Source organism: Sinocyclocheilus grahami, unplaced genomic scaffold (genome assembly GCF_001515645.1).
Source record: "Sinocyclocheilus grahami isolate Dianchi unplaced genomic scaffold, SAMN03320097.WGS_v1.1 scaffold360.1, whole genome shotgun sequence".
Taxonomy (NCBI): domain Eukaryota; kingdom Metazoa; phylum Chordata; class Actinopteri; order Cypriniformes; family Cyprinidae; genus Sinocyclocheilus; species Sinocyclocheilus grahami.
Window position 1 is genome coordinate 206,381 of NW_015505539.1, and position 16,207 is coordinate 222,587.

General features: G+C 38.5%; 1 protein-coding gene across 2 annotated transcripts; it reads right to left on the reverse strand.

Moving 5' to 3' along the window:
* Window positions 1–4,110: 4,110 nt before the first annotated feature.
* On the reverse strand, window positions 4,111–10,668 carry nr2f2 (nuclear receptor subfamily 2, group F, member 2). Of its 2 annotated transcripts, none has more exons than XM_016229918.1 (3): window positions 9,428–10,668; window positions 7,860–8,405; window positions 4,111–5,980 (listed from the first exon to the last, which is right to left on the reverse strand). In XM_016229918.1, the coding sequence occupies exons 1-3, from the start codon at window positions 9,885–9,887 to the stop codon at window positions 5,706–5,708; spliced, it is 1,281 nt and encodes a 426-aa protein (XP_016085404.1). In that variant the 5' UTR covers window positions 9,888–10,668; the 3' UTR covers window positions 4,111–5,705. The 2 variants fall into 2 exon arrangements, with proteins under 2 accessions (XP_016085404.1, XP_016085405.1); XM_016229919.1 differs by having other exon boundaries at window positions 7,860–8,387; window positions 9,428–10,667.
* Window positions 10,669–16,207: the final 5,539 nt, after the last annotated feature.

The window sequence follows — 16,207 nt, forward strand, 5'->3', positions numbered from 1 at the left end:
ATCCCTCCCCTTACTTTGGTACGTTGTAAGTTATACTAAAATAATATATCAAGCTTAAAGTCGTCAATGTTATTGATTTAATGCTTGTTTTAGTGCAGACTGAACAGACTAGGCTACACTTCGAAGCATCTCACCAACCCCCTCAGTCTCTCCCTTTGTGTTAAAGTTGGCTCAAGGTCTCGGGAGGTCCTGGAAGTGACAGTTCTGTGAATAGCGGGTAGATGGCACAATTTTCTAACATTTAGAGAGAGGAACCCACCGAGCCGAGAGCAGCAAGTCTATTTTAAAGCACTTTATTCAAAATAACAAAGACAGACGGACAGGCAAAAATGCACATACATCGCAATGTTATGTTTTGGGTAACCAATACGAGTATTTTTTATGGCTCCAGTTTAGAATTATATAGGCTATACATAAAAAATTAAATGGGCATACTGACCCAGTCGTGCATTTGGCGGTTTTGTAAAAAATATATAATGGTTATTAATATGAAGACTATCGAAAATACAAGCATTTACTTAAAACAGTTGTAAAAAGGAAAGAAAATCGCTTATGTGCTAAACTAGGCCACATGAAATTGTTGTTTAATTGCTCCATTCCACGCAATTTGCAGCAAATATATAGACGACGTCAGACAAAAGTTCTCCAAAGTACCTCATTATTTGAAAAGCCAAAACACTAAAGTCGTGACGAGAGTTTTTCTCATATAAACTGATATAGCCTAAATCTGAGGGCTGGAATTATGGACAGGTCCCCTCTATATTCCGCAAAACTTATGAGGGGCAATAAATATAATGAAACAGAAATATGTTGATACTCAAGTGGCGTGAAGGAACAACACAGACGTTAAATTGTCTTTTTTTTCTAAGGGCGTGGGGGTCTATGCTTTGCTTATTATCGCTGCTCTTTGGAGGTCGCTATGGAAACCAATTGCTGGCTCTTCCTTCGTCCAGCTCATCATACGAACAACACAAGCGAGCATATGATAGCTCAAAAGCTATGATGACTTTTGCTAAGGCCTCTAACAGATGTATAACCGATCGACAAAACCACATTCACTTAGCTTGAAGACATAGTAAGGGCTAGGCCAGGTCACCATTAACCTGATATTCAAATTAAGTTGAAAACCTCCGAAACAAACAGTGTTTTTTTGCTACAGTACCACAGTTAGGCCGGATAATTATGTGCTAACTTTTAAAATTGGGCCTACATTTAATTATTTTAGGAACATCAGCAATTTAGTGTAGACGTGGCGGTAAACGAGCAATTCAACCCTTCGCGACCGCCAACACCTTACATTTAAACAGTAGCTAACGATTTTTGAGGCAGTTTTGCCGGACCTACATCATCACATAATAATGCCTTTATGAAACAAAGCCCTCGCATCTGCAAGAACATCGACGTGCTTTACACGAGTTTAAAATGTCTGCTAGATAGTTAATCAACGGAGAAGCAGTTAGAAATCATTTGTTGTTAGCTCGGCTGGCCAGCCATATCCCACAGTACTTTTTCCACGACGAAATAAATAAAAGTGACATTGTACTGAGGGAGACCTCATTAGTTCGATGTCCGACGCTAATAAAAGAACAGAAGTGCAAATTATAGAGTTCAGCCTCAACACACGCTCTGTCAACTAAAATCAAGTCTGTGAAGCCATGATCCAAATTACTACTAACCTGCTCTGGTAAGCCTATCAAAGCAAAACGTGCATTTAAAGTGAAGGAACTGACAAATCATGTTTGACAAAAATATGCTACCATACAACTTAAGATCTGTGACCTTTGTGTTCTTAAGGTCTGTGATACTGGAATTATTTTTTAAAGCATGCAATGTTAAGCAACTACTACTAGTATCTCGAGTAGTTGATAGATCTCATCACTGTGTCATAATTACAAGCCTTCCTCTGCTACATGCATTAGCGCTCTCATCAAACACACATCCTGGACCACGTTTAAAACAATAACAAACATCCATCAATCATTTCCAATCACCTAAACAGGCCTTTACCGATAGCCCCGAAACAAAAAAACTTACCAGAATTACGCTATAACTCTTGCCTTCCCGATCATCTTTAATAAATCAATTAAATACATTCATTTAATATAAAGGTTATTTAGATTTAAATAATTGAATATACACTGTAATGTTTATTATTATTATTATTATTGTTGTTGTTGTTGTTGTTGTTGTTATTAGGCTATGCAGTTGAACAGAAACGAGCAATGGTGGTAGTGGTCTGATTGCCATTATTGTTCGTTCTATTTTCCCTCAGCCATCATAAGTTAGGCTACTTTATCTAAGTGCGCCTGGTCAAATAATATAATATAATATAATATATATATATATATATAATATGATATAATATAATATATTTGGGGTCAGGATGTTACCATTTTTTCCTCAAAGCTATACCCAAGTAGTAGTATTTGTAAAACGAGATCTGGAAATTTACTGTATTTTAGGGAGAAACTAACGAGCTAGCAGTGGTCTTGTTAAATTGGGCTACATAGCCCTACGTAAAAAAGGAAAGTAAGTTTTAATTACATTGACAAAGAAAATATCAAGCATATCTTTGCATTTTAGGACTCTTGGACTCCTGACAAAAACTTTAAAACGGTTTCTGTCTGTAGCTTTTTTTCGTGGGGGGGGGGGCATTCGGTGTCGATTGAGGGGGCCTTTTCTCCTAGCAATGTGGTTTCTATTACAAGACACCGCTTTGCTCCGGGGAGCCGTAGCTTGCGTTGAATTGCAAGACGCCATATTGACTCAACTAATAGGACACCAAGTTGAAGGCGCAGTTTACAGGATAGCTTCACACGCTTGGTGTCCTCTAACAGATAGCCCCAAATGTGACATATAAAATACTGCGTTCGAGGTAGAACAAACAGTGGGTCTGCATTTTGTCATTTGTCACGTTTACAACAAGATGGCATTTCATTTGACATGTATTGAACGTCCAATGTTGCATTTCATGCGACTTCAGTTCCGACGTGTCAGTACCTGCTCTGAGAAGATTTTATGTATTTAAATGGAAAGTGATACCCAACAAGGCAATGAGCAAGAACCTCTGCGCATATACACACAATCTATACCTGGTAAGTAGGAATGGCATGATACATGATGTTTCCTTATTTTTTTTAATCAAAGACGGATTAATATTAATGTGTAAAAAGTAAATTGTTAGAGGGCGAATCAAAAGTGCTTTCACACTTTAAGCTGCAACACTTTGCACGTGTATTTACATAGCCAAATTTGGACGTAACCTGGATAATTTCCCATGCCAAACCTCGGAGTCACCCTCGCACCCCCCCCTCTCCCCTCTCTCTCTCTCTCTCATACACACATACGCAAACCCAACCTTCAGCAGTTTGAGACAGAGCATGAGTTCACTGTTCGATAGAAGAGACAGATTTGTCTGCTAATGAATAACACAACATTGAAAGCCTTTTGATTTCAAATTCATAAATTATAATTTAATACCAAGAACAAATTTACAGCAGAATGCTTGTTTACAATAGGCTAACACAAACAAACAAGAATTGTTTTCAACTATAAACTTCCACACACACTCACGTATATCACTTGCAATTAATAATAATCAATAATAATAAAAAAGTATCTATACGTTATCAATACCCTGCAGTAATATATTTTATATATTTATATAAAAACGTGGGTCAGTTTAAACTGTTCATAATTACAATCATATCATTCACTGGTCCATATGTGGCAGAGAACAGCCCAAAATAACTGTTCAATCAACTACACAATATGATCCCTTTTTATCCAATCACAACATGGTGTCTTGTGTGTTGAAGAAAAGCCTCAAAACAAGGACGAAATTGCAAGCTTTCACACATACACACACAAGGCATCTGTTACAGACCGAAAAGGAGCAGAACACCAAGTCAAAATAGCCACCCATTTCCAAACCAGCTCACCCTGTTAAGTCTCAACCTAACGTCGAACATTTTTTTTCCATTTTTTTTTGTCTTTTTAAATACAAGGGCTAGTGTACTGAATGCACAGATTATATCTATACAGTCAAAAACATTTACATTTATATATATATATATATATCAAAGGTAAAATAGGTTAGCGACCTGTGGCCATGCATTCACAGTCTAAATACATGAAAAAGAAAGGAAGAAAAAAAAAACATTTGTCTTAATATGTATGTACATTACAAACAGAACTTTCAGTGCTACTAGCTAAGTCTGTCACTCATTTGAAGACATTTGTATTACCGAAAAAAATTGGCAACCACAGTTTTATTCTTAATCACATATACGTTGTATAAAGAAAAAGTCCTTGAAATGAATTGACCTATATTTACAAGAATACTGCCTCTACTTGTGTTTTTTTCCCTCAAGTGAAATGAACAATTATAAGACTTACTTTGTAAATTCTAAGCGTGTTCCCCATGGTATATATAGACTTCAGTAACCGTTAATAACACATTTGCGCTGTACAGGCACTTTAATGCTTTAAGTGTTGAGGGACATTTATAGGTACGTCTAATTAATACTGCTGCTTTATCATTAAAAGAATGATGGCCCATCATTTCCCCCACGTCCAAAATACAGTTTACTGTGGCAAAACACAGCGAGCGAGCGAGCGAGCGAGCGAGAAGCGAGAAGCGAGAAGCGAGAATTCGCATGGGCGCAACTTAAGGTGGGTTCCGGTAATACATCTGAAAATATTAAGTGGGGGTCTCCTTAACTGTAAAATCAAACACGTTGTTCTACTATTTGCATTACAATCTGACGACCATTCCCGAACCCAAATATTAAAAAATGGAGGCAGGTCGTATCTCTCAACCAAATACGATGAGATTTTGCAAATACTTTTGTGGCGCATATAACTAACTGATAGTTTTTGCAGAGTGGAGTATTGCTCCTGCATCCATTTGGGAGGATAATGATTTATGGTGTCTATATCAGTTAGAAGAATAGTGTAAGACATTGGAACGTTACTAGTGCTCTGGCATTTTGTGTATGTCAATTTGAGTTGATCATGAAAATAATCCCTACTCTTGTTCATTAAGGGACATCAATAGAGTAAGTGCGCTTGCAGCATTAAGCATAGCCTATATTGCTGTGGATTTAGTTTTAATTCTCGAATTCTCGAAGAACCTCTTTACATTACTGAACTGTTTTAGAATAAGTCATGGTTATTTAAAAAGAAAAAAAACACCAACTGCATACTACAGAATCACATAGGCCGGTTTGGAACCAGAAAGGAGGAACAAAAATTACAAAAACAGCTATAGATACATGGACACAGGACAATAAAGCAATTTGGAAAAAAATTACTTTTTTCTTCTCTTCTTAGTATTTCCAAATTGTCGCTTAAATGCACTTTATAGTTTTGCTGTCCCAGAAACGATTATGAAACTCCTTGAATTATTTTTCTCTTGCCTTTTTCCCTTTTGTATTAATTTTAATGGGTTATTTATTTCTTTCTTCATTTTTGCATTTATTACAAAAACAACAAACAAACAAAAAACATTAGAACAAACTGTTCAGAATGACACTGGGAGCAATCTCTGGATTTCGAGGCTTCACTGAATGTCTCAATTTTAAAATTCACAGTCATTGTATGAAAGTCTTTCTTCGTGAAAGTAAACTCGTGTAACAGCCGTTTCCTTCTACAAAAGAAGCGCTAACTATTGTAGTCACAGCCCCTTTGATCATTGCTTCTGCCTACTGAATTGACATGTAAGGCCAGTTAAAACTGCTCCCCGACAGCAACATATCCCTGATGAGGGTTTCAATTGGGGTTTTACCTACCAATCGGACGAAAAATAATTGCTCTATGACCGAAGACGAGACTGTACGGAGAGAGGGCAAGCGCAGTAATAACTTCCCAAATCGAGTTGGCTGGTTGGGATACTGGCTCCGAACATACTCCTCCAGAGCGCACTGGGACTTCTCTTGCAAACTTTCCACATGGGCCACATCTGACAGGCCACAAGCATCTATAAGGAATGGAGAGATAATCAAATGTTTATTACATCAACTATACACATGGGCCATCCATTTACACAACGACAAGGCACACTACAGTAACACATACTATTTCACTGAACATTGCTATTACATCAGTATATACACACTGTACATCACAATATCCTACAGCATGTAGCCTAATAACGCAATGCACAAAACATCGCTTTCTGAAAATCATACGCGCCATACGAGTTAACTTGAGCTTTTACGTTCAAATTCATACCAGATACATAAATCGTTTATACGCTGCAGTTCTGCTGGTAGGCCTACGTATTTTATAAAAGAGAGCTAACTGAGTAAACATTCCAGCGTATGCGTTGTTCTAACCCTTTTGAATCGTGACCCAAGTTATCCCCATAAAAAGGACCATTTAACAGCATGTGGGTCAAACTATTATGGCAAAATGATAAACAGGACAATATATATATATATAAATAATGTTAAGAAATAACAAGTTAAAGTGCAAGCGTACTATACTGTATTGGTGTTATTATTATTATTTTTAAAAACATTTATAGAACCAACACACCATTTAATCCTAAACTTTTAAATCATATTGAAAGACGTTTTTTTTAAAGATCGACAGCAGACTCAAAGAGCAAAATATCCACAAGAGGTGGTATACGACTTTAAATCAATAAGGTGATTGCAAAATGCTGCCCTGCATTACGTGAACTTTTAAAGGTGTAATGTTAACAACCGTTCCATTAATATGTCTTCTTTAAAGTTTTGTATTTATATGTTATTGTTGTATAGGAAGCATTATCTGCAAAGGAAGCAATACAGAATATTTGCATTCTGGGGCAATCTTTATTGTGCAACTGGTAGGCTACTAAAGCTTTTCTAGTCATACATTTCCAAGAGAATATATTCGCCATGAAGTTTTAAATCTGTAAAACTTTTTCGCTTTAGCTCTGTGATACACAAATAAAGAAAGGAAGTCAGGGTCATGACCCAGTTCTGGAACGAGTCCAGCATGTGCCTTGGATCCGTAGATCCTCCTAACAAAACAAGGAAGAACTGTGAGCTTTTAACAACGCACAAAAATGTCTTGTCGCGCGCCACAATAAAGAACAATTAAACAAAACTAGCCACTAGTGTTTATCGCAACGTGAATATATCTATCAATTTAAACTATCGGCTCCAGTGTAAAGCTGGGCTGTGATATGTGTAAACGGAGCATTAGGCCTTTCTTCCCTTTCCTACACAGCCTCACCCCCTCCCTTCGAGCATGACATCCTTAATATCTGTCATTGCAAATAAATACAAATAATTGATTGCCCTTCAAGATCTTATTATGTTTATGTATTGTGAAACTACAACAAAATATGAATAAAGCTACAGATTATAGTTTGTAAGTAGACAGTGATCAATTTCTCACATTATTTGTATTAACATTATTATTATTTATTTTTTAAAATCTAGACTACGTAGCTAATATAGGTGCTATGGGGGAACTTATTTTTCTTATTATTTTGAATGCGTATAAATAATCGTTTTTATGTATTGCTGGCTTTCACGAAATATTAATTGCATCACCATTTAATTCTTAAAAAGCTTAAGTGTTCAAATAAATTCCTAAGCGTGAAATATAATTGCTGTAGGCTATTATACTGACGATACTAGAAAAATATTAGTCAGAAGAAATAATTTCCCTAGTTTTACTTATTCATTGAAATTATTATTAGAGAGCTCTGCAAAATATTTACACTTACGTTTACAGATAAATATGCTAAAACTAGCACGCATAGGCCTACCGTTTTCTAGATTTTATTAAAAGAATCCACGTTTCTTTACTGTACAAACACACTGAAATATAAACTAGATGTTTAGGAAATGAAAACTTACCTGAAGTGAATAAAACGATGGCCTTTAAACAGCTGTATTCAGCAGAGTCAACGTGCAAAGCTTTGAGCTTTTCTACTTGTTCTTGGAAGATCCTAATGTGGTCCATAAAGGCGACCACTCTGTCCGCAGACATGGGGGAGGCATGGAGCCCAGCCGCCGCCAGAAGTGGAGCCACATGGAGCGGCATGGAGCATTGAGCAGCGTTGAGCACAAACAACTCACTCCAGGTCAACCTCAAAAGGGCAACCTGGTCGGTAATTTGGAGGTCTGGGAAGAAGGGAATATTCCTGGCCCACTCTACCGCACTAAACAGCATCCTGGCTGCCAGTTCACAAATGTTCTCGATGCCCATGATGTTGTTGGGCTGCATGCATTGACTGCCATACCGAGAAGTCGGGTAGGGCTCCGCTCGTAGTAGTAGAGAGATATATCCGGATAAGTAGGAATGGCAGTGCAGTGGGTCCCCATTTGTCAAGGCGAACTGACCATGGTGTGGCTGTGTGGGTGGCATCCGTCCCCTTTGCACTGCTGCAGTAAAAAGAGAAACTGTAGATATTGATGCTTGAATTCTACAACAACATAACATAGCTTGACCTCGTTTCTACTTCACTTGGCGTGCTGCTACCACACCATTTGTTTAGAAAACTACACCAATTGCATTAATGCAATCAATTATTATGTCACTTGACACGTGCAGAACTTTTAAACTATTAATGTGGCCTCCATGATTCTACTGTTAAGTTAAATAAAAATAAAATAAAAAAATTAAATAAACTAGGTTCACGATATGCTCACAAAATGCTCTGCAACGTGCACTTCATACACATAAAATAATTATAGTAAAATCCTGTGTATTACTTAACAGAAAAATAGATATTGGCAAATGTTTAAATTTTAGTGTACTTGTCAAATAATTTGTGTTTACGTTTCACAGCAGACAACATGAGTCCAGTGAATACATGCACAAAGAAAGACATGAATGCTAACCCTTAACCTATTTAGCTAGCGACAGAGTCAGTTCTGCTGTCTATTGAGAATCTGCGAGCAAACTGGGTGTCTGGCGGAACGTTTATTTAAATAAATGCTATCAAAAGCGCAACAGTGATTATTATTTACTTTTATATCGGAGAGGAGCAATGTAGATTGCGGTCGATCTGGAGACCCTAGCCTAGTGTGTGTGTGTGTGTGTGTGTGTGTAGGCTATGTGATTTTGACGCTGCCTCTCCATACTCCCTCGCCATAACTGCACGGCATATCTGCAGTGATATTATTAAAAATCAAGACGAACGCCCGTTTTCGCCGCCGAATAAAAGCGGTGATCTATTTAACGTTGCGAACATGTAAAATGCGAAATAGTCGCTTGAGAGTGAGTGTTCATTATTCGAGCATTACGGGCGCCGTGATAACGCTCAGACTCGAGCGCTATAGGCGGTTCCTTCGCGTGCTGTGCTCGGGCAGACCGAGAGAGAAGAGTCGGGGATACAATACAGGGGGACGTAGCATTCATGGTTCAATCAGGCTAAATACAAAAGACAAAGACAGCAGTAAAACAACAAAAATCCCAATACCTTCCCGTCTCATGCCAACTTTGAGGCATTTTTTGAGGCGGCAGTACTGACACTGATTGCGATGGTGCTGGTCAATGGGACAATTCCTGTTGGCACGGCATGTGTAAGTGAGGTTCCTTCGTACGCTCCGTTTGAAAAAGCTTTTACACCCCTCGCAAGTGAACTGGCCATAGTGTTTGCCGCTGGATTTGTCCCCGCAAACCACGCACTCTATGTGCTGTGGTTGCGGCTTTTCCGACTGACTCTGCGTCGTCTGGTTCGTCGGGGTGGACTGTGTGTTGTTGTTCGGGGGTCCTTGAACGGGTGTCTGAGGGGTCGGAGGGGCAACCTGAGAGGCCGTCAGACCCAGCTGGCCTGGTTGAGGGGTTGGAAGGGATAGTCCTCCTTGGGCTTGCGATGAGAGGGTGCCCTGGGTCTCGGCCACATCGTCCTGGGAGCCTCTCCACACTACCATTGCCATATCTATCAGTCAACGTTGAAAAAACTTTTTGTTCCCCGTTTTTGGTTTCGGAATGCTTGGTTTCAAAAAACGATAACGCAGCACGGTGCCTTTATCACTTAGGAAGGTAAAATAAATAATTCAGGATCGGCACGGTGGGTTAGAGTCTGAATGTCCGTTCAAAGTTGCGCACCGACGACAAACAGCAGCTAGTCTATTTCTTGACTGAAACGGCGTTACCTGGCATGTGGCTAAAACTGAAGCAAAGACAAGCCGAATAGCAGCCTTGCTTTTAGAGGCCAAGTCCAGGGGCACTTGCAGTCATCCATCCAGTAAACCCATCAAGGAAATAATGGGAAATAAACACGGCGGAAGAAGATATGAACAGAGCAGGACAGAGAACTTCGCGTGTGTAGCGATGTTCGGACGCGCAGAAACACGCAGCTTTCAAAGATCGCCTACTTGCGACACGCGAGAAGTTCCAGCGTAAAGTCTTGAAGAAAACCAACTGGCAAAAAAAATATTGCCGCTTCTTCCTTTTCTTCAGACGAGGTAGCGCTTGCAGCCGCGCGCAGTTGCAGCCTGTGCTCGAGTCAAATATGAAGTCAACTCTCCGGCAAGCAGGACTGATAATAAAACAAAAAGATCCCCAACCTATAGAACCTCCTTCGTGCGCGTAAAAATAATAAGAGAGAGAACAGAGAATCAAAGTGATCAAATATGTTAAAAAGGGGGAGGCTAGGAAGTGACTGCGATTTGTAGGCGCTGGGCTGGCAGAATGCTTTCTCTCTGATCAGCTCACTGAGCTCTCTATATAGTGAACTTTGACACGACTGCTGCAACTTAGCACACGTTACCATGGAGATGAGTTGCCATATATGGAAAGTGACTGTGTTTGACTGGTCAGAGCTCACGGACCTCCCCCTGAACCCTATTGGCTAGTCGGCACTTGTGCTACTTGGTTCTTTGCCAAAGCCAGGAAAAAGGGTCGAGGAGCCGCTTGGTCCTAAAGAGAGTAGGACACAGTTCGATAGAAAAATGATCGCAATACATGTGTTCATTCTTTTTATTTATTTGAAATAAAATCCACGATTGCCGTATCTTTTAAAGCCGCTTTCCACGCCACATAAGTCCGGGGCTTTTCAAGAATCAATATTACGCAAATGTATAGCTAGGCCTATATATATGTTATAATTTTTAAATAATGTGACCCCAAAAATAATATCTCCGTGATAATGATATTTCTGTCATTTAGATTTGGGATTTTCCAATGTGTGTTACATGCATTGCATACCTTTTTGTTACATTTATATAGACTGGCCGCAACGTATATGATTTGGTCACTTTCATTAATCCAATTATCCGCATTAACGCCTCGTTTCAAATCATGAAACTGCATATCATTTATCAAGTCAATAATGCACTGACAAATACATTTAAAACAGAGACCGTTCACTAGGCAACATGCAATTTACGCGAGAGGCTATTGTTGTAAAGTTCGAGCAGCCTATTTGTTATATGTCAAAGACGTATGCGAAACTCTACTTGGCCAGCAATAATGAAAAAATAAATCCTACAAAATTGATAAAAAACAACAACAACAAGAGTCAGAATGTGTGCAAGCTATATATGAATATTAGGCTACAGTTGTTTAATTTTAGCAGAACATGAATATCTTACATACGTTGCGTCTGATTTTATATAGCTACCATCCAATAAATTAGTCCAGAATACCTATTATATTGGCGTATTACGTATAGGTCTTAAATTTAAGTCGAATGGCTTTACCTTCAAAATCCCAAAAAAGATATCTGATGATTACTGATGTTTATACTGTTATCTACACAATTTACAATCTTACTTAGGAAATCAGCACCAATTGTCACATATGCTGTTGTGTAGCCTATATGTTCTTTTGTTGCAATCATGAATACTAGCAATAAAGTAATGAATATTATTTTTTAGTAAACTTGTCATCATAATACATTGTGATTTATCCCTATGTATATCGAAGGCCAAACGGGCCTCAATACAGAATGTGTTTTTTTTTAATGCAGAGATACTGCAATCAGCGTGTTCTCATATAATAAAAGAGAATTTGTGCTTTTAGGGCCTTGGCATGCTACAGATATATTATTCAGTGAAGATAATAAAATATCCCACAACTTCCTCGAATGGATCAGTGTTTTGTTTTGTGTTGTTTTTTTTAAGAAAAGAAAAGAAAAAATCCCCAAAACATTCAAAAATCATGCAAACATAAGATGAATGATGCTCATTGAGAAAGCAGAAGCCCAGAAGTCTTATGTTAATTGACATGGATGTTCGCTGGGAGCCCCAGGGTGGTCAAATGAGGTGTCTCCCTTTTCGCTCCTCGGGTTAGAAGTCAGAGCACTTTTTTTTTTTCAAAAGCTCGCTTGTTGAAGTATACTTTCTGTATCACCAGGGGTTGTCGGAGTTGGGTCCACTGAAAAACGTACAGTGCTAAATCACAGCATATGCTGCCTCGGAGGAAAAACTGAAGACTGGACGTACAACAGTATATGGGCGCCCCCTAGCGTTTGGATTATTTCTGCCTGATATCGCTCTTTAAGGTGGAAGAGCCATCTTAAATGGAAACTACATCGGTCGCTCGCCTCTCACATACACCAAAGTAACATGCGCCTATTTTAATCTGATTAATGCTTTTGAGATTTCCTTCTAATTGACTTGGACGTTGCAGAGGTGCGCTTGTAGGTCTCTTCAACACATTTTCTCCACAGTGTTGTTCACGCACGGGAGTATTGCAGCGTTTCGGTTTATTTTGGCCAGTTTATTGAAACGATCAAAAGTGAGCACCGTAGCCTACCTCATCTCTGACCATTCAAAAGCCTGTATGTGAACAAGACAGCCGACAGCAATGCCGCAGAAGTAAATTATAGCGTACCGATGCAAAGTGGATTTTACCCCAAGATCAAGGTAAGTGTTAATATTTTCACACTTTACCTTGCGAAGACATGGATGTTCAGTAGGCTATTTGTTTTTTTTAAAGCAAGAATACGACTCTTAAAGGCGCATAGAGAGACATGCATGCAATACACCAACATGAATATCAGCACAATTACTGACAAAGACCAAAAAGAAAGAATAACTAACTAAATAAATAAAATAGTGCTCATGATGCGATGATTGTATAATGAATGGACAAAGTGTTCTGCTCAAGGATGCGTTTGCTAGATACAATGTTAATTTTTAAATAATTTGAATCAAAATTGTGAATGAATTCACAACACAAAAAACAATAAGGTTCACTTAAACATACATATTCCAAATAATATGTACATGCTAAGTGAGTTTTGATTCTCAACAATTATAGCCCAAACATACCAAATGCATAAAAGCTCGCTTGTTGAAGTATACTTTCTGTATCACCAGGGGTTGTCGGAGTTGGGTCCACTGAAAAACGTACAGTGCTAAATCACAGCATATGCTGCCTCGGAGGAAAAACTGAAGACTGGACGTACAACAGTATATGGGCGCCCCCTAGCGTTTGGATTATTTCTGCCTGATATCGCTCTTTAAGGTGGAAGAGCCATCTTAAATGGAAACTACATCGGTCGCTCGCCTCTCACATACACCAAAGTAACATGCGCCTATTTTAATCTGATTAATGCTTTTGAGATTTCCTTCTAATTGACTTGGACGTTGCAGAGGTGCGCTTGTAGGTCTCTTCAACACATTTTCTCCACAGTGTTGTTCACGCACGGGAGTATTGCAGCGTTTCGGTTTATTTTGGCCAGTTTATTGAAACGATCAAAAGTGAGCACCGTAGCCTACCTCATCTCTGACCATTCAAAAGCCTGTATGTGAACAAGACAGCCGACAGCAATGCCGCAGAAGTAAATTATAGCGTACCGATGCAAAGTGGATTTTACCCCAAGATCAAGGTAAGTGTTAATATTTTCACACTTTACCTTGCGAAGACATGGATGTTCAGTAGGCTATTTGTTTTTTTTAAAGCAAGAATACGACTCTTAAAGGCGCATAGAGAGACATGCATGCAATACACCAACATGAATATCAGCACAATTACTGACAAAGACCAAAAAGAAAGAATAACTAACTAAATAAATAAAATAGTGCTCATGATGCGATGATTGTATAATGAATGGACAAAGTGTTCTGCTCAAGGATGCGTTTGCTAGATACAATGTTAATTTTTAAATAATTTGAATCAAAATTGTGAATGAATTCACAACACAAAAAACAATAAGGTTCACTTAAACATACATATTCCAAATAATATGTACATGCTAAGTGAGTTTTGATTCTCAACAATTATAGCCCAAACATACCAAATGCATATGATGTTGCTTCGTCTTCCCCGTGATGCATCGTCTCCTATATGAAAAATATACTTAGTCTTCTCTTTCTGTGCGAATTAACCCTCTGTTTGGAAGTGGAACCAACGTTTCCTTTTCCACTGACGGATTTATACACAAAAATGCGGCTCTCTGTTTATTTGAATGATTACTAAAACTTTAGGGAGGGAAAAAAGACAAACCGACAAGCAAAATCGGTCTAACTTTTCTGCGACGCTTAAATCACATGTTAATATTTAATGCATATCCTAATAGAAGGACAGTATTGCTGATGACTTTGAAGATAGAGATTTTTAGTTTTAGTTTTTGTTAAAAAAAAAAAAAAAAGACAGAAGATGTTCCTGTGCGTCTTTTTCTTTTCCACAGAAGGTAAAAAGCCTCCTCAGTGCAGCTGCTTTGTGTGGGCTGTGTGATTGGGGGAGGGAGGGGTGAAGTCAGGAGAGACACCTGTCTGTTTATGTGCAAGCTAGTAACAGTGATATGCCTTTGTCGCTTTTTCAATGCTTAAGTCCAAAGTGAGGACTTTATTAGATCAATGAATTAAGATAATTGAAGCAATAAACCTTTACCGTTATGCAAATGTTGTTTTAATATGCCATTAAGTTCATGAACAGACACAATCATAAATGTACAAGAATGGACATAAGAACATCCCAGCAATAAGGGTTTGATATTTAAGCTTACCCAGAATAAAACAAAGCTAACAGTACTTCAGAAAACACTACTGCATGCAGTCGTCTAAGCTACTGCATTCACTAGTGACGCCAAATTGCCGTATAACAGGACAATTATAGTTGAAGTAAAGTAATTCAGTCAATGCCTGACAGGTTTTAAGAGCTGTGTACGCAGGGCGCTTTAATTGTCTGTTCTGGTCTGCCCAACTATAACTATAAGGAGAGTCAAGTTTCAGGACTGGGTAGCAAATAAATATAGCCAAAATAAGCTGAACGGAATGTCATGCATATACAACCATTCAATAGGCATTCAAACAATAAATATATAAATAAATAAACAAACGCCTGTATTCATATCCCATTTTTATTACCCCATTTCCAACGCAAAGTCGTAAAGACACATTGAATTATATTATATATATATAGCCTAGTCTTAATACAAAGGCCTCAAATGTGACTCCTTACACAGGACGTACATTTCATTACAATTCCAAAAACAACGTTTTATTCATTAGGTTATTTGTGCCTCCTCGAAAAGATCACAAAATAAAAGCAAACGCCTATAGCAACCCAGCTGAAATGAATCACTTTGCACTTAAAACAGCCTGCAATCGGTGGTTGTGCTGAAGGAACTTTGGACGAAAGCCGTTTTCAAGTACCTTGGTGTTGATCAGTAAAGTGCAAGCAAAGTCGTCCTGGCACATTTATCATTGTAAAACGCACTGCACAAGAAAGAGTCCTCACACTCAGAGCTCAGCAAGCGTCCACACACACAATAGCGCTCCCCCTCGGGACCTCCATCGATTAGGACGAGACACTACACTAAATATTTACTGATCACACACAAATAGCAGGATCTTTAACGATTTTCCATGGCTGGGACGCGAAGAAAGGGGTAAATCACTTTATTATTGTTTGTAAAGTAAAGTACGCACGCTGGGACACGAGTGTGTAAGATGTGACTCCTGTAAGAGGAGTTATACGCGAATAAATCGATAGACACTGAATAAGCAAAGCCAAATATCCAAACCGCAGCAGATCTCAGTCATCAGCCGACAGCATATAAAACTAGACTTTAAACCTTAAATAAAACAGCTAAACTTTGATTAGCCTAACTAATATATCAAATTTAATATCGAACATAAACAATACATAGCCTAGCCTATATATATGTATATATATATAATTTCTTTTTTCCCACTGTACTCAACCCCCCCCCCCAGCTTTTATTGAACACTCACATTTTGCTCATATTAATTCGCGGACTTGACAGTAATTCTCAAAAGCTTTGCGAGCGCAGGTTTAGACG

Excerpts from the sequence above, each read along its gene's own strand:
- nr2f2 (XM_016229918.1), bottom strand. The coding sequence starts at position 9,887 with ATGGCAATGGTAGTGTGGAGAGGCTCCCAGGACGATGTGGCCGAGACC. Across the intron at positions 8,406-9,427 it reads AGTTGGCATGAGACGGGAAG|TTTCTCTTTTTACTGCAGCA; the intron begins GTATTGGGATTT and ends CAATATCTACAG. Across the intron at positions 5,981-7,859 it reads CATCGTTTTATTCACTTCAG|ATGCTTGTGGCCTGTCAGAT; the intron begins GTAAGTTTTCAT and ends CATTCCTTATAG.